The sequence below is a fragment of the Fulmarus glacialis genome, unplaced genomic scaffold (assembly GCF_000690835.1).
Source record: "Fulmarus glacialis isolate BGI_N327 unplaced genomic scaffold, ASM69083v1 scaffold31148, whole genome shotgun sequence".
NCBI classification, from domain to species: domain Eukaryota; kingdom Metazoa; phylum Chordata; class Aves; order Procellariiformes; family Procellariidae; genus Fulmarus; species Fulmarus glacialis.
In genome coordinates this window covers 26,961-51,702 of record NW_009226836.1, presented here as the reverse complement: position 1 = coordinate 51,702, position 24,742 = coordinate 26,961, and the positions used below count along the sequence as shown (strand labels likewise).

The 24,742-nt window shown below is 45.9% G+C and overlaps 1 protein-coding gene across 1 annotated transcript; it reads left to right on the top strand.

The window, feature by feature from the left end:
- Nucleotides 1-69: 69 nt before the first annotated feature.
- Nucleotides 70-12,145, top strand: LOC104080526 (potassium voltage-gated channel subfamily KQT member 2-like; the record flags this gene model as incomplete). Its single annotated transcript, XM_009582943.1, has 5 exons — nucleotides 70-293; nucleotides 757-865; nucleotides 1,400-1,531; nucleotides 10,557-10,680; nucleotides 11,426-12,145. Coding segments are annotated over 5 exons (1,309 nt in total), but the record flags the coding sequence as incomplete, so codon positions are not given.
- Nucleotides 12,146-24,742: the final 12,597 nt, after the last annotated feature.

Genomic DNA, 24,742 nt, shown 5'->3' with positions numbered 1-24,742 from the left:
CGTGGTTTCCAGAATGACTCCTCCTGCTGTCTCCTTTTTGTCTTTGTTTCAACGTGTTTCTCTGAACAGTCAGAAGGTCAGTTTGAAAGATCGTGTCTTCTCCAGTCCCCGCGGTGCTGGCACCAAAGGGAAAGGCTCTCCACAGGCTCAGGGCATCCGGAGGTCCCCCAGCGCTGACCAGAGCATCGAGGACAGCCCGAGCAAAGTGCCCAAGAGCTGGAGCTTCGGAGACCGCAGCCGAGCCCGGCAAGCTTTCCGCATCAAGGGAGCGGCATCGCGGCAAAACTCCGAAGGTGAGGCCTTGGGGTGCCACGTGGGACCCCAAAGCCCCGTCCAGCCCCAACATCCTCTCCCTCCCCACCTAAGAAAGGCAGAGCTGCAAGCCAGGGTGCTTAAATAGGTCTCCCTCCCCTTCCAGTCCTTGAGCTTAGAGTATAAGAAGATAAGAGAATATCTTCTAAGAGATAAGAAAACCTCTGCTGACACCCACGATAATGTATTTATATATTAGGTATATATTTATGTATACAGGGATGGGGAAAGGAGGGCATCTCGAGATGGATGAGAGCTGCGCTTGGCATTGCTGGATGTCACCTTAACACGTTTTGGGAAATGCTGCCATCGGGATGCTCAGCAAAGATCTCTCTGGTGCTTCCCCCGGGATTGCTGTTTGTGATCCAACTTGCCTTTTCTCACGTGGCACTAGCAAGGGAAATAGTAATGTGTTATCTTTATTCCTCCCTCTCCCAAACCCAGAAGCAAGCCTCCCTGGAGAAGACATTCCCGATGAGAACAAAAGCTGCAACTGCGAGTTTGTGACAGAAGATTTGACGCCGGGACTGAAAGTCAGCATCAGGGCAGTGTGGTAAGAGAGGAAGAGGGGGGAAACAATCCAGAAAAATAAATAACAGGGAAAAAAAAAGAAATGTAAAGTCCAAGCAGAGGTGGCACATGCTGAAATGTCTGTGCTGCAGGCTGTTTTTCCCCTGGGTGGCCTGCCCTGCTTTACAGAAAATTCTGCCAGAAAGGGCAATTTTTGCTGAGAGAAGGAATAAATGGAGAAACAGGAAAATCCCCTGCAGGGATGCATCCAAATGATCGTTCTCACCAGCTTTGAGATTTAATGCTGACATTTATAAAAGCGGTGCAGGGAGGACGCTCGCACAGCTGACAGTCCAAGGGGCATCGGGGACCCCCCGTGGCAGACAGGGCTTCAGCCACGAGCCCCCGCGATCCCCATCCCCTCTCCTATTGCCGCATCCTCTCCCAAACCCACAGGGTTGGGATTTGTTCCATTTTCCTTCCAAAGAAGCTCCCTGCGGTGTTTTTTATCTGCCACGAAGCAGGTCAGGCTGCAGCCCAGGGACTATATTTTGCTTTTCCTCTCCATCTTCTCCAGCATTATGAGATTTCTCGTCTCCAAGCGCAAGTTTAAGGAGAGCCTTCGGCCCTACGACGTGATGGATGTCATCGAGCAGTATTCAGCCGGTCACCTGGACATGCTTTCCCGGATTAAAAACCTTCAGGCCAGGCAAGAGACCCCTCTTTTTGCTTTGTTTTTTCACTGTTTTTTGTTCATTGTGGGGATGTTGCCAGGAGAGAGACGCTTTTCTTTGCAGCTACAACTTACTCTTTTTCTTCCTAAGAGGAAACCTCAAAGAAAACATCGGTGCTTGTGGCTGGAGCCCAGAGGGATGAGCAGGACAGGGACTGCAAACGGTGGTGTCAGGCCACTAAAACTGCCTTAGTGCCCACCCCAGGACATACACACAAAAATCTCGGCTCATTCTCCTCCTTTACTTTGGGAGTAAATAGTCATTATAGTATATTCCATAGGTAAGGCACGGGATATATATCCTCTGTGGTCCTCCTGGCAGGATAGCAAAGGTTTGGTGCCCCAGGCTTAAGGCTAATGTGGCTAATTTGGTACCTTTCTGGGAGAGATACAAAATAAAATCCGTTGTGCTGGTTGTGGCCCTGCTGCTATGGGCAGAAGGGGCAGCGAGGAAGCAGCGGCTTCTCCAGCTCTTTTAGGAGGAATCCCTCCTCGGATGGCACAGTCTACCAAAAATATGTGCAGATGGGGGTTTCTCATCCAAGCCCAGCGACGTAGGTGTGGTTTAGCCGAGCTGCGTTTCAGCTTCTGTGCTCAAATTTTAGGGGGAGTTGAGTTAGTTTTAATAGGGGAAGAAACGTGAAAAAGGGACAAATGGAACCAAGAAGGGCATTTAAAATTTCATTTTGCGCTACGATCACCCAATTATTTCTCCTGAAAGAAAACACAGATGAATTTGGTCCCCTGAATAGAGGATCTGAGCTAAATCTTTTTGTCTGACCGCTGCTCCCTTAGTCCTGGTGTTCCACGTTGAAAACCAGACCCCAAACCCCAACACCCCCTCAGCTGTGTCGGCTCAGCAGAAGGCAGCCCCAGTTCTGCTGAGCTCAGAGGACACCCAGAACAGAGCCGGGGCTTGGCCATAGGCTAAAGTCTCCAGTCAAAATAATATACCATCTACTTTTACACTTGGAGAATGAAAGTATTTCCCTCCATGGCTATGGCAGCCCAACTTCCTCTGGAAGCCATTGGGAAAGTTTTCCTTTAATTTCAAACCCATCTAGGTCCCTGGCAGAGTCAGCAAATGTGCAAAAAAAATGTGTTTGAGTATGCAAACAGCTAATATGAACCCCAGGAATGGAATAGGAGAATTGTCTTAGGTAAAAGAGGAATCTCTCTTCTGTTAATCTCTCCGAGACCATTTTAACTCTGCTATTTTTGATGTTCAAGCAGCGGAGGTAACTTTCTCAGCGTTGCTGTGCGGCTGTGCTTTTCCCATTTCCAGATATGCAGCCAGAAGGTAAATTCTCCCTTGCGATGGAGACTAAAATATCCTGGAGAATTTCCTCTCTTTGAGCCTCTCACCCCCGTTCAGTACGAATTCAATGATTATAGATCCAAAATGTGTAGCTGAATCTGGAGAGGGAAGAGGAGGAGGAGGGGATTTATATTTCCTAACTTTAATAACCTGAAATGTGAGGCCTCCAGGCTGCCTCCGCAGTGGGTAGTGAACCATTGGGGTTGTCATCTCCACTGGCTCCGGGTGAGAGACCTGAGTTTTCAGCACCCCGAGCTGGTGTGGCAGATTGCCTCACCCTCCGTGCAAGTCTCCCATGGCCGATCCTTCAAGGTGATGTGCTGCAAAGACAGCGTGGTTTGGTTGTCTGGTTTTTGGCATGGTTGGGGTAAGGAATTGCAGCTTTCAAAGACCAAATTGAATTCTCCTGTTAGCTGTAGCCGCGGGACTGCGAGGCTGAGGTTGCTGAGGCTGGACTAGGCTGGGGCTGCCATCCACCCCATTGCAGGGAAGTCAGGAGGACTGGGAACTGCTTTAAAAGTGTGAAGTACCTGGATTTGGGAGCCAGGGCTACCAGGCAGCTTCACTCGTTTCCCTGTCCCCACCAAGCAGGAGGTCAGTGATGGTGATGGGAGCAGACCCCCTTGGGGTCATCCTTCGAAGAACTCATCATCATGGCCAGATGGGCACCAAGAGGTCCATTGGCTGGTCACCTGCCCAGTAGAGCTAGAAGGGGCACCCTGTAGATGAGTGCGCTGGGGTGGCCATGGTCAACGTTGGGGCAACTGGTGTACAGTGGACCCACATGGTGGAGCCCAGGGAGGTTGTCACAGGGCAGCTCAGAGGAGAACAGAGGTTTTTATTTCCCTTTCCTTCAGCAATCAAAGCACTGTGTTCTCCATGGCAGCTCAGCTCGGCAGGGCTGGCTGTGACCTTCCGTAGCCAGGGCTCTGGTGGATTAAAGCTGCATTCAAGCAAATTTCTGGGGTGTTTACATGCACTTTCCTCTCTAATCATTAATGCCGCTGTCACTGTGTCTGTAACGTGCTCTTTTCAGTGTTGTGTTCACACTGTCTCGTGTCTCATCCTGACACCTTGCCAACCATGGATGTCTCCCATTCATTGAGTTATTCAGTCCCGCAGCGTATCTTGCCGACTGCAACAGCTCATGCTTTTCTGAACTAGCTGAGGATGTGTTATCTAGCACTGGAACTGAAAGGGGAATGGATATATGTTTTTTCATATCCAACCACCTCAATGGGATATTGCTACACATATGCAAATATATTCCAGAGGGTAAAGCATGTTACCTATTATGTCTGGGGTGGGGGGATCTCCTAATGATGTTTCAGTGGTGCCTAAATCTCCAAATCTTACCCCGGAGTGAGTAAGACTCTGGCTTTCACCAACAACCAGGCGGTAGGAGAGAGCCTTCTGTCTGCAGCGGAATATATTTTCAAATTCTCTCTCTTTCTCTCTCTGTCGTTCTGTTTTTCAGTTGTTTCTTTCTGCAACTTTTCTGACCAACTTTTCTCTACATGTTGCTTCATTATGCATTTTGCTGGTGTCTTTTTTCTTATTTACTTTGCCAGGATAGATATGATTGTGGGTCCCCCGCCCCCTTCAACTCCCCGGCATAAGAAGTATCCAACCAAAGGACCCATGTATTCTTCCAAAGAATCTCCCCAATACTCGCCTAGGTTAGGATTCATCAAAATGCCGCTTTCTTTGGATTTTTCATTTGCTTAATGTCAAACCCCTTTCATGCCAGTTATATGACGGCATTTATCACTTAGCAGTGCAGCTTGCTAAATCATGACTCAGAAGGGCTTGCTACTCTGGGTGTGCTCTGATTTACTTTCAGTAATGAGCTTTCACATTAGGCAAGCCAAAGGAAAAAAAAAGGGACATTCATACAGTCATCAATAACCATCAGTTTCTTCAGCTAGCGTATTTTCTATTTTCAGTCTTCTTCTAGGTGTTAGAAAGCAAAATTATGTCTCTTTAAAATCTCCCATTTTATCAGGCTATCTTCAGATGTAAAAGGTGGAATATTTACCCACAAAGCCAATATAAATGATCTAGTTTCTAAAAGGTGAAACATTCCACACACAAGCGAAGGAACCTCTGCTGCTCTTTGCACTATGAAATGAGTGTACTTCAGTGGGCAAAGTAAGAATGAAGTGTTTCATACTCAGTGAACACCGTGGTCTCTTTTTCTTGCTGATGCAACTCTACCAACCACGGAGGAAAAAATTGTGTTAAAATATTACAACCACAGGACTCATAATAAAAAAAAAAGATCCTGATTTTGCAAGCGAAAAGAAGAGCAGGAGTCAAACCCAGCCCTCAGTCAAACAGCGAGATCTTTCTCATTGCCCTTATTCAGTTCTCTCCTTAGGTAAAACCATACCTGAAGCTGATGCCATGAGGAACATTTGAGGGCATTCTGAGGTCTGGACAGCAGGGCCATGAGCTGAGCTCTATTTTCATCTGGTATTGAGACCACGGGAGCCCAAGGCAGGTATAAATATTTGCCAGAAAGTCATTTCCCATGCACTAATAATAGGTGATTTTTAAATGCAGCAAGCTTAGCTTCAAATATTTTTTTTCTAAATATACCTCCCCTCCCTAAGAGCTAATACGTGACAAATCTCTTGATTTTTATTTAAGCTGCTCTGAGTAATCTTCACTCAGAGGAATGTGAGTAAAAGGAGTATTGAAAGCTTACCTTTTCCCACTCAGCTAGCTTAAAGATTAAAAAGAAAAAGAGAATTTTCCAGAAGCCCCAAGCTTTATGCTTGGAAAAAAGATGCTCTCAGAAAGCATTTTTCCCATTTCTCCTCCTCGCCAAAAGATGAGGCCCAAAATAGTCTTTAAAAATGAAATAACTTCCTTGTCTGCAGCAACGTTTTGATTTTAAAATAAAAATACATATTCAAAAGGATTTTGTTGTATTTGACCTATAAGGTTAGGTGTGCAACAAGCCTTCACTAGAGGCAAGATTTTCATGTGAAAGCTTGTGCCTTGTACACAGAAAAGGTGATCGATGGAAAGTAGGGGAGGAGGCCTCAAACTGGGATATTTATTTTATTCACTCCAAGTCTGTTGCTATATCAGCTTAATGTTAATTGACCTTTTCCCCCCCTGTTTTTACAGTTTCTAATACTGATGGCCAGATTAAAATCTGTTTGCCCATGCCCACTAGGTTCCTGGGACATTAAGACTTTTTTGTATAGTTGCTCCCTTTTTTAATGAACTGAATTTTCTCCTTTCTTCTTTATTGAGCTGTGGCTGAGAGGCTCCAGAAAGGAGCAGAGTACAGAAGGCTGCTGAAATCTCTGCTCCCACCCATTAAAAGGCTTATGCTGTGCTTAATTTTCGGCAGCTGCGTCTTCCCACGGACACCAGTGGGACTTGCGAGGTGCTCGAGGTGCCCGATGGATGGGAACCAGAGCTCTGAGCAGCCCCAAGCCCAAATCCAAAACCTCTGTGTCGGGCTCTGCTGCTGCCATGGCCTTCATCATCTCAGCACCACGTGGGTCCATGCCGTGGGGACACATGGGCTGCACCAGCATCTCCTTTTTAGCCTGCACACCCTTTTTTTAGCCAAATGCCTGGATCATAAGAAAACACCCAGTGAAGGAAGAGAAGCAAAACCTGGGGACACATGCCGTGGGGTCCCCATGGGCTGCACCAGCCTCTCCTTTTTAGCCTGCACACCCCTTTTTTAGCCAAATGCTGCCCAGATCATAAGAAAACAGACAGTGAAGGAAGAGAAACAAAACTGAGTGATGTCCCATGAGCTATCTGAACCCCGTGGATTGCATTGTGGTGCTCTTAGTGACAAGGGCTCAGTTCAGCCAAAAGTTTTCTGCAAGTAGCTCCCAGCAAAGGCGGCTGGAGACTAGTGGATGTCCATGGCTGTGGTTTGGCTGAAGGTGTTTGCTCCATGCTGTTCACACAGACAATTTGGATTAAATTCCCTTGATCAGCTAATTTAACATAGAATAGGTGCAACCTCAGCTGTAATTTTTAGACAGCAGATATTGGTCAAAATATTTCTAGAGCAAACTTTATTGCCAAATGAGGAGGTAAGTAGCCAGTCCTGTGACATGGATGAAGGGGGTTTGGCTTCAATGCCTGGATTGTGTACAAAAAATTAAAAGAGATAAAGAAAAAAAGAAAAGAATTGAATATATATTCCCAAACACTTCATTTTTATCTCATTTGAGCTGTTTGACTTTTTTGATGTCTGCTTCTGGCCCGAGGGTGACATATTACACCTCTTTGCATGCACTGTTAGCATGAAGCATAATGAAGCATGAGAAAACCTGCACTGTGGCTGATGCAAGACTTTACATTTTTTTTGTATCATTAGAAAGAAGGAAAGATATCAAAGTTCACTTTAAACAGCAACCCCCTTTTTCTCTCCCTCCCAAACTAAGACCCAGCAGAGCCTATCAAGGACAGCAGATGGCACAGTTTGTCATGCATCGTTAGAAATCTCTGAATCCTCTTCTGCCACGAAGGGAAAAATACGGGGCTGATTCTTCCAAAGCCTCAGCTGAATTCTTCCCTCCACACGTGTATTCAAGACAGCCAAGATAAGCGTTGGGAATGCACAAGGCTCCCCATGGGATGTAGTGCACAAGTGGGGTTGGCATCTCAAAAGATTCGCGGTCCCTTGTCACGCAGTAGGAACAAACACTATCCCCCTCTGCTTGCAAAGGTGGAATGTGTTCTCTCTTCTTCATCTTTTGAGCTTTGCTGCCCAATTTGGACAAAACTTCAAACTCTTTTATAATGGCTAAAAGGACCTTCTGTTCTTTGTGGTGCTCAGCTAGGCACAGGTGGATTGGGAGCACACGAGGAAATTCCTCTCTTCTCTTGTATCAGATAAGGCACAAATGAAACCTCTGCACTATGCTGAGGGTAGGAGCACTCTCCCCTGGTCTAACTTCTGCCATGGGAAGCGAAGGGGTGGGAGACCTCGAGCCTGGTTTCTCCCATCAAGAGGGAAGGACTTGGTTCACCTTCTTCTCCCCTCTCTGCACTGAAGTCCGTGGCCCACAGCTGCCCACCGCACCGTCCTCGGTGCAGACCCTGCCTCCAACGTGAGATCTGGCTCCCTGGTTTCTCAGAGCTGTGGAAGATGACCACCTCAGGACTATGTTAAAGTATAGACATGAAGGGAATGAATCAAGCAGGAATTCTCCTGGGCTCTGGTATCGCTGGTGTATGGGCAAGGGCTTCTGAATGCTTTATGGGTGAGCTCTATGAGGTGCTTCAGTCCTTGTTTTAAATCACAGCAGGTCTACAGGCACATCCAGCCTGAAGGTGGTGGAAGAAGTCAGTGCTTTTCTATATGATACTAGTGATCACTCCATCTGTGAAGCTGGCCTCCTGTGCTTCACATGGGTCATGTGAGGTTCGTTTAATGGATAGCTCTTTTCTAAAGGACATGGAAATGAGAAGTCCTTCCTCAAATTCTGGAAGATTAGAAATAGGGTTACACAAGACTATTGTGGCAATATTCAGTTTTCCGCTCTGTGTTCGTTTAATGGATAGCTCTTTTCTAAAGGACATGGAAATGAGAAGTCCTTCCTCAAATTCTGGAAGATTAGAAATAGGGTTACACAAGACTATCTCGTAGCATGGCAATATTCAGTTTTCCTCTCTGTGTTACAGTCTACCCTGCCTCCCTGCTCTACTCAGCAACTGTTGAAGGACATCTCATTTCTATTAGTGGACACATTTCAGTGGTAGTGCTGTGCTAGATGGGACATGGGGACATAGCACCCTGATTGTTCTTGGCCTTCTGCAATATTCAGTAGCGTTCAGACTTTGGGCCTCTTTAAATGCATGTTCATTGTTTTACTAGTCTACTTGCTTGTGTATACAGGAGAGGAGTTCGCAGAGTGGCTGTACTACGCCTTGTCTTGTGATTCCAAACCAAGGTAGCCCGAGGTATCCAATTTAATACCTCTTTGCTTAAATGGTAACGATATTGTCATAGGATTTCTTGTGCTGTATGTCATGTCAGTAATTGCATCCCTTGTGGGGAGTTTCTGTACATGTCAGTAATTGGCTTCTCCCATTTCAAGAGAGAAATAAGGCATGCATATTCCTCACACTTGTGATTATAGCACTTGGTGCTCCTTGTACTCCTGTGCTTATATTGCTAAGCAAAGGATCAAATATGACTTTTTAAACAGAACGGTATTCTGTCGCATCCCTGCCCAAATGAAGTATCTTCTGGCATCAAAGATAAACTCTAAAATAATTGTTGGCTTATATATTCTGTCTTTGGTGTGGTGTGCTCATCCACTTCATCTCTTTGAGCCAGGTCTTCTGGTGCTGTAAACTGCTGTTGCTCTAATATAAGCCAAGGGAGCCACGCTGGTCCGTACCCACTGATATCTGTCCCTTAGTGTCAAAAGTCAACATATGTATTAAGTCCCTGTCAAACGTAAAGAAAACAGATGGCTTTTGTGTTGGAAATAGCCTCACATCTCATTTCTTTCCTTGGTTTTTGTTTGTTTGTTCATTTTCCCCTGTCTGTCTGTGTTCAGCTCCTTCCTTTTCCTCCTCCTGGTGCATGGACCCATGGCCCACACGGCAGAACTGCGTAAGAAGCATTTTGAGTTTTCCGCTCAAGATACCTCAACTTGGTTTCAGTCAGATTGATTAACCCTTCTTTTCCCCCGCCACCCTCACGTTTGGTGCATTATGCAAGAGTAAAGTTTGCCTGGCGTAGAATTAGGTTATGAACTGGGCTGCCATTAAGAAGCTATTCCAAAACTGAGTTGCTCCCCTGACTTTTGAGGGATCAAGAAGCTCCAGAGTTTACTCTCTAGAAAATTTATAATTTGATGCCTCAAATAAAATTGACTTCCAGGTTCCAAACTGGCTCTGCCCTCCTTCCTCTGCCTACAGAGCTGTATATCAACCCAGGTATTTCTAGAATGGGAACGAGGAGTTGCAAATGTAACGTGTGTAAAGATGTTAGTGCCAAACAACATGCCCAGTAGCTTTAGCCGCTAATTTGGCAGGAGTGTCCTCTGCTGTTACTGGCTTGGAGCCCTGCTAATAAAAAACATCTAATGATACAGGTGTGAATTGCCGTAGCGTTGAGACAATTTGGTAATGTTTGGTGAGTTATGACCGAATTCAGCCTTGATGTAATTCCACTAAAACAGTTAACACTACATCTGTTTGTCCGGATTTTAGGGCAAGTGGCTTATTTTCGTGGACATGAGAATTACACACTTACATTTGCATCGAGGAGAGGAAACTGCTGCAAAGACTGGAAAAAATCCCATTGACATATGCTAGACAGAAAACTTGATCTTCCCCCAAAATAATAATTTCTCAGTACAAATAAGAAGTTAATTGATTTGGAAGAAAGCCAGTTAAAGAAATTCTTTGCAGTGGGTAAATTTACTGTGCATAATGTGCCAGGTTTTATCTGTATAACCAGAAATGGATAATTTCAAACTCTGCTAATACTGCTCTGAATTTTGCATCTGAATTAACACTTCAGTGCCACTGCCTGTCTGTGAGTAATTTGGAGTGTTAGTTGGGAGAGAGGCTGTTGCTTTGTCCCATGGAGGGGCGACAAGCGGAGCCCTCCTCGCCTGCTGCCTCCAACTGACTCCAGGTCCTTTTCCGGGGGCGGGGGACATTTTCTGATCCCGGTAGAGTTGACCAGATCGTTGGGAGAGGATCCTCCATGACCGACAAGGATCGGACCAAAGGGCCAGCGGAGGGGGAGCTGCCTGAAGACCCCAGCATGATGGGCAGGCTTGGAAAAGTTGAAAAACAGGTATATTGGGTCAGGAGGGAGTTCTTATCGGAGGGTGTTGCATGCATTGTGTTGCTTTTTTCTTGCCTTGTTTTTCCCCAGTGAGACATTACCATTTAAAAAAAAAAAGTAAGAGCTAGGAATATTTTGAAAAAGAAACAAGGTAGGTGTTATGAAAAGGCACTAAATGTCTTAGAAGCCTAAGTACTCCTTTCAAAACAGACACTTTGGAGTCTGTGACATACAGATTTTCTCCTCTGGTGCGTTTCCCAAAAGTCTACGTTATTTTTGAAAATGGCACATTGGTTTCTTTGCCACCATACTAGGCTTGTTTCAAATGAGTTCATGAGCCTGGCTGCTGTAGCTGCTGACCTACCGAAGATGAAAATCTTCCTAGAGGTTAAGGCTCAGAAATCCCCACGGCCGTCTGAGCCCAGGCAAGTGCCAAGTGCAGTAAAGAGCCAAAGGCCACTGGAAGGATGCGAGTGTGCTCCAGCTTTCTTGGAATTTGGTGCATGTCAAAAAGATTATAGGAGCTTAAGAAAAACCCCATTAAAAGGTGGAAAATTAAGGTTTTGTTTGAGAATAGGACAATTAAATATTTACTAAAAGTTTCAGTTTGGTGTAGGTCAGTGTGGGCAGAGGTCATCTATGAAGCCCAGGTCCACACTCGAGCCTAGGTGGGTTGGAAGTTGCTTGTACTCAGGATGTTAATTTGCTTCAACCTGCAGGCAGCGCGTAGCACTGTAACTGTGGTGTTTTGCAGGTTCAGTCAATGGAGAAGAAGCTGGACTTCCTGGTGAACATTTACATGCAGCGGATGGGCATCCCACCAACGGAGACGGAGGCTTATTTTGGGTCCAAGGAACCAGACCCAGCACCTCCCTACCACAGCCCCGAAGACAGCAGGGAGCACATTGACAAGAACGGCTGCATCATCAAGATCATCAGGTCCACCAGCTCCATGGGTCAGAAGAACTTCTCTGCCCCACCAGCCCCGACAAACACATGCCCGCCCTCGACGTCATGCCAGCAGCAGGTCTACCAGCGGCAAAGCCACGGCTCCTCGCCCGTTGGAGACCCCGGCTCGCTGGTCCGCATCCCACCTCCGCCCTCCCACGAGCGCTCCTTGTCAGCGTACAGCGGTGGGCACAGGGCGAGCGCAGAGTACCTGAGGAACGAAGACATTACAACCAAACACCACGAGAGTGCCATGAGAGACAGCGACACGTCCATCTCCATCCCCTCGGTAGACCACGAGGAACTGGAGCGCTCTTTCAGCGGCTTTAGCATCTCCCAGTCCAAAGAGAATTTGGACATTCTTAACAACGGTTGCTATGCAGCCGTGGCCAAAATCAGACCCTACATTGCAGAAGGGGAATCAGACACCGATTCTGACCTCTGCACGCCCTGCGGTCCTCCTCCCAGGTCGGCCACGGGCGAGGGACCCTTCAGTGACATGGGCTGGTCAGCCCCCAGGCAGTGAAGCCTTCTCGCAGCCGCCGAGCCACGTCCAAGCGCTGGCAGTTGCCCGCTCCAGCTGTCCACGCGTCGAACTTCTCAAGGAGATTGACAGCTAAGGTTTTCCTCCTTCTAGGACATCCTTAGCTGGTGGATACTTTCTTGCAGCTTACTCTGGGGGGGGGAATGAGCAGGTCTGAGCCTGCATTTGTGGAAGAGGTCACAGTGGTGAGCGAACTGGAGCCATGAGGTCCAGATTTCTTTCATACTCTCTTTCTAAGATCATTAGGTGAAATTATTTCATGGTGCAGGGTAGGCAATTTGCATTTCTTGGGAATCTTCGGAAGTGCAGGGCAGGAATAAATCCCTTGGCCAGGGTAACTGGTGGCTGACAAGTGTTACGTGGGAATTGCCACGCCGTGGCACTGGTGGTTGCACCTTTAGGTGTTTTGGAGTCACGAATGAACACGTGTCTGTTTCTGACTTAGATTTCAGGTCACGTGTAATTACGGGGGGTTGTTACTCTGTGGTTCCTCATTAACTGTCAGGAAGGTGGCGTAATTCCAATATAATACATGGAAATGTTGCGTAGGCCCCTGGAGGAGAGGGATGGTGGCTGGAATATTTGCATGAACAGAAGACATGGCCTCAAAGTGGGACAGGTTAGGATACCACTCTGAACCAGAACGGTTTGGAAATTATCCCATCTTAGGAAATTGAAAAACTCAGAAATAAGAGATTGAGTGCAAGAAGGGAGACAACCCAGAGGGAGGAGAAATGAGACAGAGAAGGAGGACAAGAGACTGCGGGGCTGGAATTTTATGTTTTAAACCATGTATTATATTTAATTATCTCTCCTCCCATTGACAACGGACCTGGAGATGCTTTGGAAGCAAATGCAAACCAAAGGCAACCCCTCTGGAGGGCTGCCACGCTGTGCAGCCATTCTTGTGGCCAACAGTTGTGGAGTCACAGCCACCAGGCCAAAGGGAGAGGGTGGATTTGCAAGATGCTGTGGTCCCCGCGTTGCTGCGAGTTAAGTGCTGAGCTCCATCCTTTTGAAGCCCTGTTGGTCAGAGCGGGCACTTTTCTTACAGTTTGCATTGTGCCTGAACACTTTTGCACACACTATGCCCTGTGAAAATCTTCCCTTTCTTCTTCTGCCCTGCCAAGAATGTCACGCCCATGTTCTTGGGACATCCTTCGGTTTTGTTTGGATCCCTCAAGATGAGTTAAGAGGTGCTTCTTTGTGGTCTTTCAGAAGCCTCTTACCTGTGCTTGCCTGCGAGTTGTGCCAGTCCAAGTCTGCCCCGTTTCGTTGTTGTTAAAGTACTTTCTCTTGGAAAGATCATTGTGTCGTTACCGGGAACCTCAGCAGCGCATTGAGCTGGGGGAAGGCGAGGGGAGAAGTGATGCTCAAAGTTTCTTTTGGGACCAAAACGAAGTCACAAAGTGATCCTTTACATGGATAGGTTGGCTGGGTTTTTTTGCAAGGGGGTGGATCAGGAAAAGTGTGTTTGGGATCCGTCTCCAGGGCTGGGACACCATGGCCGGCGTTGTGCCTCTGAACCCTCCCATGCATCTACAGCCCAAATCCCCTGCGAGTTTTCTGCTGGGGCTGTGTCTGTGATTGCAAACCCTGTCTCTCCACATTTTCCCTGTGTCGTATCAAGAGCCCGTTAAGGATATTTATGTAACAACTTCATTTCTGTGTGGCCTTTGAGAGGTTGAACATTGACTTGCTTGGGGTGAAGGGAGAATCACAGCCTTTTTCTCTCCTCCTGTTTGACCAGAGGCAGCAACCAGGGGAGACCCAGGACTATTTTGGCCTTAGGGAAGATGTGGGTGCAGTCTGGCAGCTTGCAGACAGGAAATAAACCCATCCTTTTGCTAGCGCTCAGGACCAACACGCAGGTCTTCACATGGGATTGAGGAGTGGGGAAAGGCTCTGCACAATTTTTCCTGCCGTTTTTCACTGTTCAGGAGGGGAAAACATTTTTCTTAGAGGCAACCTGGGCTTCCAGCCATGCTAGTTCCTTTCTTTCCCATTTGATCCTTTTTTTGTTACCTTCTGCAATTTTTCCCTTTCTGCTTGTGCTCCCAAACTCCTTTTGGCTCCAGATTTCTTTGTGCAAAGTGAACCCAGTGATGCCCTTGACTTCCATATAGAGAAACCTTTGAGTGCAAAATGGCTGCAAATTGTGCAGATTTGCCCCTGGGGTGCTGCAAAATAAGATGCCTTCTGGTTGAGCAAGAAATGCCAGCAGGTCCCAAATCAGACTTGGTGGCATGTATTTTCTAGTGACCACAAGAATGGAAATTGCACTGGGTGAGGCAAAAGTCAACATTGCTCCCGCCAGCTGCTCACTGCAAATTTTGTCCAAGTCAGAGATAACAAAGATTTATTGTCGTATTTGTTTGCAATTACTTTTTGAGGCCTGCTGGAAATTTGGCATGGAAGGATATGATGTAAAGGCAGGAACTCCAGATGAGGATGATGTCATATGGTCCTGTTGCAGCACGGGTACGTGACTGGTCCTTGATATAGGAGGCAATGTCAACAGGACTTCAAGGCACAATTTTTGCAGGATGTAATTTTCATCATGTCCTAATTTCGAAGCCCTGTTGGCTCTATTTTGAATGTCCATTTCCTAGTTTTTATTGCAAAATCCCTTTCTCCTGCCCAGATGATGCTACACCCTTGAAAGCAGATACTGCCAGTGTGTCCCGAGGAGACGCAGTTCCACTGGGTCCTCTGAGTTTTCCACAGACCGACATCTGGCAGTCTTTTACTTCCTTTAGGGACTGCATAGGAAGAATTGTGTTTTCCCTCTTCAAGTAAGTTACTACACCAGGGTTTATAAAGATCTTTTGACTTGTAGCTTTAAAAGGTGTTGGATTTGTCCCACAGTCACTGATAACAGAAAACAGGTTTTATATATATGCAGCACAGATTATATCTTGCTGCCACAAATTTCACATTATAATTTTTCTGGAAGGTGTAAGAAATATTCCACCTTTATCTGTGGCATCATTTCTAAGAAATTCTGACACACACCTCCATCCACAACCATGCCATAAATTGTCACTTCTCATTCATCCAGGCAAAAAGGCTTGACATGGATTTTTGTGTTAACTTACACCAGAAATAACTCCAAATAATGCTCCTTATTTCCATGGAATGATTTATGCCTGCATAAACGAGATCAGAACCTGCTCGTTGCTTATTGACATAATTAATTTCATTCCTGTCCTAAATCGTAGTCCAATACTTCCTGCAAAGTCTTCACTTTCAGTCCCTCAATTCCCTCATGCCTGTATCACACACTCCTGGTGGTAATCTCCCACAAGAAGTCTTAACCACTAGATTGAAAGAAAATAAATCGGTTTGCTTTTGCTAATAAGGCAGTCCCAATGATAAAGACCTTTAAAAGGATGGACAGGCAAACTTTGTCCCTCTGCTGAGCCTCTCTCGGGCTGGTCTTTGCTCCCCTGTTCCTCCCAAGTCTGGTTCTGTATTTTTTGGAGGACAGAAACAGGTTTTAGACAATGTCAAGTGTGTACAGAGGAGACCAAGGAGAGCTGAAGAAGATGTGAAAGCCAAATTTCCAGCAGGCCATCTTTAACCGCTCCGGGGTGCCCATGCCCACGCGCGGTTGTGTGCACAGAGCCCGGTTTCCAGGTGCGTCTGTGCTGAATGTGAAGCCGTGGCCTTGGACCAGAGCCTGGGATCTGGTCTCCGAGAAAATTTTGGACTTTTTTTTTCAGAATCTGGGTCTAGATCTGGAGAGAAATACTGCAAATGGCCCCACCTGCGGGATAGAGCAATGCCTGAGACTGAAGCCACAATCAGGTTTTGGGTGCTTCAAGTCCAAGCGTGAGTTCAAGCTGTCTCACGAGTTCATGTCTCCGGACAGGAGACGTGGCTGGAGATGTTGCAATCTCTGTGCAGGTGGCCTTTCATAACGTGACCCCGAGACATAGGAACAGAGCACTAGCCATAAATCGAATTTCCCAACATTTGGGAAGGGACTTTAATGTTACTCAAGTGCAGATTTTGTATGTGAATTTCCTTGTTGACTCATTTTCTTATTAATAATTTTTAAAACAGAAATGTCAAGGAACTCACTGAAAACAAACCTCTTGTCCAGCTCAGAAAGCCCTTATATTTCTTTAGACAGACTATGTGATAGATCAGGTTTTCTAAAATGTATTTTGTTTCAAATGCTGCTTAATAGATCCAAATAAATCCTGCAGGGTCATTGCTATTTACAGGTAAATAGGTGTATTTTTACACTTTTAATTGATTTTTTAAATTTTAAATTATGTGAATTTTTAGAACAAGTTTGTATAATCTACCTGAGAAGCCAGAGCATCACCTCAGATAGAAATGCTCCCCTTCCTAACAGTTACCCAAGAGAAAAAAAACCACGTTTACTTGTGTTTTTCTCAAGAGGGAGCTACTGCAAATCTCATTTCCCTTATATCCTCAGACCACTATGGTCACAGCAACATTATTGCTAAAAACAAAATGAAAGTATTCCAAGAAAAACTGAAATTCCTAAGGAATTTGCCCAAGAGTTATCCCATATAAAGACCCTTAGCAGTGAGTATTTTATTGGGAATGTTAAAAAGCCCAGGAGCAGGCTAAGGATTTCTGTTTCTCCATCCGTGCTCGTGTGAACCCTCAGGTTGAGCAAGCCCTGAGCCTCCATCCCTTTCTTCCCAGCACGCCGGCGGTCCTCCGACCCACGCCCCCGCGCCTGCATCCTCTCTCACCCGCTCTCCATCATAGGTCAGCATCTTCTGTCTTCATCAGCTTCCTTTTCGTGAACCAGAAACAAGGAAATCGGATACAAAAGCTCCTTCACCTGCAAGTAACATTGAGGCTGCGACGTGGAGGGCCGCGGCAGGGGGGTGAGGGCGGCAGCCCCCTCCCAGCCCCGCGTGGGTCACTGCTGCTCAGCGGTGTGAAAGCAAACTCTTGCTTTTAGCACACAAACACCCCGACTTTTCTGCGTCACAGAGCAAAACCTGCTTAGAGCAAGGATGTGGGTTGGTTGTTTTTTTAACAATAACAATAGGGTTTTTTTTAATAATAAGGATAATAATAATGTGTAGGAATCTTCTTTAGTATATCTTACTGTTTGATGCCCCAGTGACACAATACTGCTTGCCTTATAGTAGTGTCTAGAGGGAGAGGGCTTACACACCTTTTGATACAGTATTAATCACGCTTACAATTTAGGTAGCAGCAAGGAGCGGCTGCTGCAGGAGGAGCAGCCGGGTCCTTTCTAACGTATGAATGTGCTTTCCAGACTATCCCACTGACTGTACTCTCAATTTTGCCTGCTACTGCATGCAGCCTGAGATGAGTAGACAGCAATACGCTCCAGCTGTATCTGCACTCCCGGATTGCTGTAGTACCTGACGAGGTAACATTGCCAAAAGCATCATTTTTGGGAGAGGCCGTCCTCCCCGTGACCCATCGCGTAGGGTGCTGCGGCACTTCTGTAGGTAACATTGATATACCAAGCGTCTGTCACGCTGCGACTGATCATTGCCCCATCCCTCTGATACAGCATGCACGAGCTCCACTTCTGCTGCTTGTAACTAAGGGGTAAAAAAGCCACGTTTGTACCACGTTTGTGGTTCCTTGAAATGTGTACATGGGGAGAGAAAAATACGACTTGTGTTGGCAGCGTAAAACAACCTCCTTCCCATCCAGATGCCTCTGAAGAAGAACATCCCAGATGACCCTTCCTGAGGGTTTGGAGGAGCAGGCAGAACAAGGCAGACAGTGCCAAGGGTGGAGGCCTGGTCTTTATTTAGGAGATGCCATTTGAACCCACACATGTGGGATTTGCCATATTTCTGTTTTAATTCCCATAGGGTCCTCTCGCCTGCATCCAGCTCTGGTGTGCACGTGCGTTTGTGCCTGCAGCCCAGCGCGAGGGGCGGAGGGGAATGTGACTCCCAAACTTTGGAAGCCCCTCTTTGGAAAGTTCACCCACCCTTGTCTTACAGCCCTTGGGGGTCTGGAGGACCCTGCAGCTGTGCCATATCTGTTCCTTGTGGAAGCATCTCTTACTCTCCTTACAGAGAGGGACTGAGTTATCTTCATATCTCCATAAATATTTTGCCACTGTTCTCCCTGCTGTAATACCAGACTGTCATGAGGCCTTCAGGGTTTGCCCACCTTGCTGGTGTTTGCAGTCTCTTGTATCTCCTGGCACTGCTGCCATAATCTAGCTTGACACTGGTCCCGTATCCTCACCTTCCTTGTCCAGACTATATACAAGTGAAGATGTAATGCCAGAACTCTGCTCTGAGACTTGCTTTTGGCCTGGCATCACTAGATGCACCAGGGAGCCTTCATGTTTTGTTAGCATGACAGTTTTGCTTTTTATTGGCAATTTATTTGCTTCCTCCTTGAGCCACTGTGACCTCAACACGTCCCTGGTTTGTTCTGCTGGAGCCTTTCAGCGCGGGGATGGATTTTGCCCCTCTGTACAGCGCCCTGTAAGGGTTTGTCCCTTGGCTTTAGCTGATTGCGGTGAAACAGGGATGAGGGTTTGGTTCTGGTTTTCTTGTCGAGCTGAATGTCTCAGAGAAGAGCTTACAGGCTCTAACAGCGTTGATGCTTTTGCTCCCTGAAGCAAGAGCTGCTTTCAAGACCCCAGTCCCCTTCAGCGGTCCACGCATGTGGCTTTGCATGCCAGGCTCCAGCTTCATAATGGGGAGAAACGGAAAGCGGCTGGTCCAAGCTGTGCTATTTCCAAAGCTGCCAGCGAACCTGGAAGCGTCTTGCCCTCTCATAATCCTGTAAATACAGCCGCAGATGAATTGTTCAAGCAGCATCTGTTTGCCGAGTCCTGAGAAACTTGAGCTAACTGCAAGCTTTCCAAAACTCAGTGCCAAACTCAGGCTAGATTTCACCTGCAGCTACCCCTATAATTTTAGGGCAGGGTTAATGGTTTTAGATAGAATCCATGCCAAAATCTCCAGTTTGGATGGTTTTGGCCCAAAACCAAGGCTGAATGTCACGCTGCTGGTGAAGCCGCCCCTGGAATTTCAGCTCTATTTGACACTGATGACTGTGGACCTGGGGAGATGCTCTCTCCTTCCCACTGCACACAAGAAAAGGTTGGCACAAGCTTTGCAAGCCAAGATGAGAAAATGCTTCCTTATTTTAGCATGCCATGGGCACCTCCCGTTAAAAGTAGAAGCAGCATTTCATGGTAATCCCTTAAACCTGACCAACACAGTGGCCATGACCCAGTATTTCACATATGCAGTGATGGTCATGAAAGGGATTTATTACAGATGTGGATATAGAGGGCTCAGTCCTTTAGCATCTCTGTAGATGGTTCAGCCTTGCTGATGACCTGAGGAGAAGTCATCAAAGCTGGTGACAGGTCTTTTCTGTCCTGCCTGGTTATCCACACTGGTCCAGCATCTTCCCTGGAGCTGAAGATATCCCGTGCTCCTGTCAGCAGGCAGGATGGGGACCGTTCTGTGTTGGTTACTCTTCCCCACTACCCAAACCTTAAAATTTGAAGTTTCTTCACTTTTTCTCAAAAAAGTTCTCTCAGGTAGAGAACCTGAGACTTTCAGGAACACCGAGGCAAAACAAGATATAGCTGATAAATGACAGAGATTTTGTAATTTTAAATCAAGAGCAGATTTTAAGCATAATTGCAGTTGCTGTGTGGTATATCAAATGCTTTAGGAGATTCAATAAATTATTCTTATAAATGTTTTATTCTTTTATCAGTAATTCATATAGGCGGGTGCCACTGTTCTTATACAGCAATGCTCCACACACTAAAACTATATTCCTGTTTCTCCAGTATAGATACTGTATTTATGAAATTTATCTTGCTTAGTGTCACTTCGGCACACTGTCCACATATACTGCAGACAGATTGCACATTACATGCCAAATGCTGATAGGTATCACTCCATGTAATAAGCGTATGTATGTTGAACAGACACCAAACAAAGTGTTACCTGCCTCGTTTGTGATGTGACTCAACATAATTGGGAAAAGAGAAAAATGAAGATCCTGTTTTGTTAAGAAATACACTGTATTCGAATGCTTCTTAAACAGATTTTATCAGGAAGCTCAAAATAATTGAGATTGCTTCTGTAATATTTCTTAAAAAATACCTGAGCAAAACAAGCACACGCAGCCCAAAAATACTTATCAACTACTGTATTTCTATGTATTCTTCATTGCTATTCATCTGAACTGTAAATTCTGTACAGATTGAATGAAGTTCACAATTTATCTTTGTCATAACCTGCAAGATAAAAGGACAACACAACTTTGCAAAAGTGTGTGCATGTTGTTTGAGTACATGCATATACGTATTGCTGTACGTGCATGTCTATACAGACACATGCACACACATGCTTTAAAACAGATAAATCTGCATCTGAGATGCACAGGGGAAAAAAAAAAGTTCTTTTTTTGGAGGTGGGAGAGTGGGTAAAACCAAAAAAAAGACTATTTCAATAATGCATTTCTATCAAAAAGGAAGATTTGCAAAGGGGATTGATGTGTAACTGCCATCCCAAGGAGAAATCCCACTTCTGAAGGCAGCACAGGCCACGCAGCAGAGTGATGCAGTTCTTTAAATGATAATTTCTTTGGCTTCCTTTCGAACAAACAAACAAAAGAATATAGCGGCCAGGGCCAATTCCAAGTCCAAACCAAAAAGCCCGTTCCTAGTCGTGTGGCCAGTCAGTTGTCCTACGCCGTCGGAGAGCCAAGGGCAAAGGCTTTACGTGCTGCGGCAGGGTGACCCCGACGGCACGGTGCTGGCTGACGGGCAGTGCCACGGTCTCATCCTGGCATTGCTTCCCCCTTCGGTTCGGGCTGCTGCCCGGGCAGAGGTCCTGCTGCCCTGTGGGTCCTGCTCTTACCTTTGCCTACATATTTTTAAAAGCCCCTAGTCAAAAGACGTTTAAGAAAAGAGTCATCAAAAGCCCATTTTTGATCTTAGAGTTATGAAAGAAATGACAAAGTTGTAATCAATAAATCTGATTTTACAAGTAGGTCAGACCCCAGACTCTGATTACCTCTATACAGAGATTTCACCAACCTCATCAAATGAATTATCCTCTAGGATTTAATTTTGCCCATATTTTTACAGATATAAGATCTATATTGGGTAGAACTTATCCTTCAGTGTTTAATCTAAATCAAAGGCACGAAGAGCTAACTTTTCCAGTTAAATACTGCTGGATGCCATTGAAAAAACAGTAATCAGATTTTTGCATTGGCCTGAAATTCACCTCTAGGTCCAAAGTTATCAGCTGTAAGAGCCACTTCAGTCCCAAGTGTGTTTCTAAGCAAAGGCTACATCCATTGCCGGAGTGTGTGGCCATTTCCCCGAGATACCTTGACGCTATCACAGTTTATAGTAGGATCTGGCTCCTTTGGCCTTAACTAGACTAAAAATGGTTCATGCCTTTTTGTCCTGACGGTGAGCTAAGAGGTGAATTGCACACCGGGACAGGCCGCTCTCGCTTGGCGCGAGCGCAGGTGCTGCACGCCCTCGCCTCCTGCTCCTAAAAATCTGAGGCTCAGCTGAGCATGAAAGTTTGGTTGTCCTTTAGAAAGCGAAGACAGCTGCTGCTTTGCTTCCTTTAATTTGCTCTGTTGCCTTGGCTTTTTTGCACTTTCGTTTCATCTCCAAAGAATCTCTCATAATGCCTTTGGTACTTATGTACAATTTTAAAACATTTTGTATGTATTGAATGGTACACACTTTCTCTTGTAAAATAGCAATCGGACTTTTTTTTTTTTTTTTTTGGTGAACGTGTAATTTCCTCTGTACATTTCAATCATGACTTTGTGCAATGTACATTTTATAGGGACAGATGCCAAGGGAATGACCTGTAGTTTTCTAAGGGAATAGCTGGAAGCGGAATGACACAGTCACAGATGGTTTTACATTAGCACCGCGGAAGAGCAACGTAGCCCAGACTTTTCCACCGAAGCGTTGAGCATGATACAGCGTGTACCTTCACATGAATGACTGTGGCAGCTGCAAAACTGTATATGTGTGATACTAAAAACAACAGCGACAGTTGCAATTGGAAGGGAAAATTAAATAATCACAATCATTAATTTAAGCCTCAAAGCATCAGAATGGAAAATTTGCATTCAGTAAAAATACCAGAGATTTAACCTTCATGAGATGAAATACACATTTATTTTTCTTTGCAATTCTTCTGTTCACTTCGTTTGTTTATTTCTGGTGATTTCTTGGTGCGTTGGGGACATATTTGATGGCTGATGAAGAGGAGCGAGATGGTGAGTGAGGGCCTGACCCTTCCTGGCATTAAACCTTCACACCTCCCTTTCTTATTTCTAATGTTAAACAATGTTTTTCTTTCTGATGTATAAAACCAAGCTCAGAAATCTCAAGTGCCCTCAGTTACAAGGACACTGTCCCTTCAGAGTCCTTTAATAATATTGATTTTCTTAATTAGACATCAGCCGCATCCTGACAGATAAAGGATGGTTACCAAAGCTCTTCGCCCCCCGTGCCAGCTCCTTATCACCGTGCTAAAAATTGAGGCTGGTGTCATCGAAATGGGCTCAGAGCCAAGGAATGGCACTGGAAAGGGACCTTTATCTGTCCCACAAGTTATCTTGCTTACCAGGCACCAGTCCTAAATTGAGAAAGCGCGTGCTGGATTTTGGAGAGCTCTCTGGGAGCGAAGTGGATGGACTGACAGTATTTGCCATAGAGAGGTTGGCTGATGAAACAGCAGTTCCATTTTGCAAGAGAAAAGGAAAAAGTAAAATCCCTCCCTCCACACTGATTTTTTTTCCGGAAAGATGAAGTACCAGAATCTAGATGAACTAGTGCCTGGGTTTTAAAAAGCCTGCCAGTCATTTGGACAAGGCAGTGAAAGAGGCTTGGCAGAATAAACAGTTTGCTTCAGGCACAGCAGCCGCCTGGTTGTACCAGATGACTTGGCTCGAAGCCTTCAGCAGCTCCCGTCCTCCCCCCAGCTATTAAAGAAGGCCAGGTGCGAGCGTTTCCCAACGGGTACAGCAGATTAAGGTGTACTTAAATAACATCGTTATATTTTATCTCATTATGTTTGACGCCACTGAGAGAAGCAGGAAAATTCTCAGCTTGCTAAATCGCGTTCCCCTGTCATCTGAACAGGCTCATGTGTTGGCGTGTGCTGCATCCACACGCTGTCCTGCAGGTGCCCCCGCCACCCAAAGAGGGGTGCTGGTGGAGCCGGACGCGGTACCTGCTGTGCCAGGGCGGAGCCGAGCTGCCCCGCAGACCTGCGGTCCTTGCTCCCACGTTCGCCCAGCCAACAGGGGAGACCACGCAGGAGGAGGCATTGCTTTTTCTTGGCAATTGGCCTCGACTGCCCTGATAGTCTGGTCCAGAGGCAAAATCAGGAGGACCCTTTTCCCTGCAGTGTGGTAAATGTCCCGTTTTGTGGAGCAGAAGTAAATGCTGGAGCCTTAGAAGAAATTCATGTGAATACAAACCATCCTAATTCCTTAGGCTTGCAATTGCCCTGGCTGTCATAGGAACATATCTACCTGGCCTTCGCGCAGCTAAAGCTCCTCAAGGGAAAACAATTTTTATTCAAATTCTCTGGGCAGGAATATTTTACCCTCTGTGCTTTTTACCGCATGGTCTATCAGGGTGCCAGGAACTGGGTCCTGAAGAGCTGTGATAACAAAACATTGCGGTAACTCGGGGACACTCCCATGCGAGTTTACAGCCCGCTGACCCCAACCGGGCAAAAGCAGCTGATTTAGGAAGTTAAGTAAAAGTTGTTTTCCTGAAAGAGCACGGTTATTTGGGATTGAAGATGTACATGCAGTGACAGGGCATGAACTTCTGCAGGATGAACTCATGGCCAAAAACTCTGCCGAGCTCTGTCCCTTAGCAGAATCCCAGTCTGGGTATTTCTGTGCCTTGTTCACTGACTAATTAAACCATATACTGTCCTTGAAAATGAAACATTTCTTCCTTATTGACTGGAGAGGTGAGCAGGAGTTGTTACAAGAGGAAGACTCAGGTTGTACAATCTCAGTCCTACTTTTGGGCACCCGATTTAAGACACTTGGAGCTTCTCAGTCCAAAGTGAAAAAAACCCAACTCCAGCTTTTTATCCCAATAACACCCGACTCCAGCATTTACGTTTCCAGCCCTAGGTGGGCAGAAACCTTTTTCCTTTCTGAAACTCAGCAATAACTCGGTGGCAGAACCATGAATGAAATCTCTCCGATCCATTTAATGCTACTTCAGCACTGCTCTGCGGTATCACTTACCCTTACTACGCTCTTGACAGCTCTCTCCTGTTTCCATCAATAGTAACCTAATGGTGGTTTGGGACATAACGTATTTTTCTGGAAAAAGAAATCTTTTTCAGCAAGGTGGTCGCTCTCTCTTTGTGTAAGGAAGTTAATAATAGCTAAACAGAAAGACAGACATAAAATGAAGTGGAAGGAAGAGGAAGAGGGCATGGGACACACTTTAAAAGATCATGTAATTTGGCATGGATAAGGAATTCAGTGAATAATGGAACATGAGATTTTTCACACAAAACTCATGAGCAAGTTTTT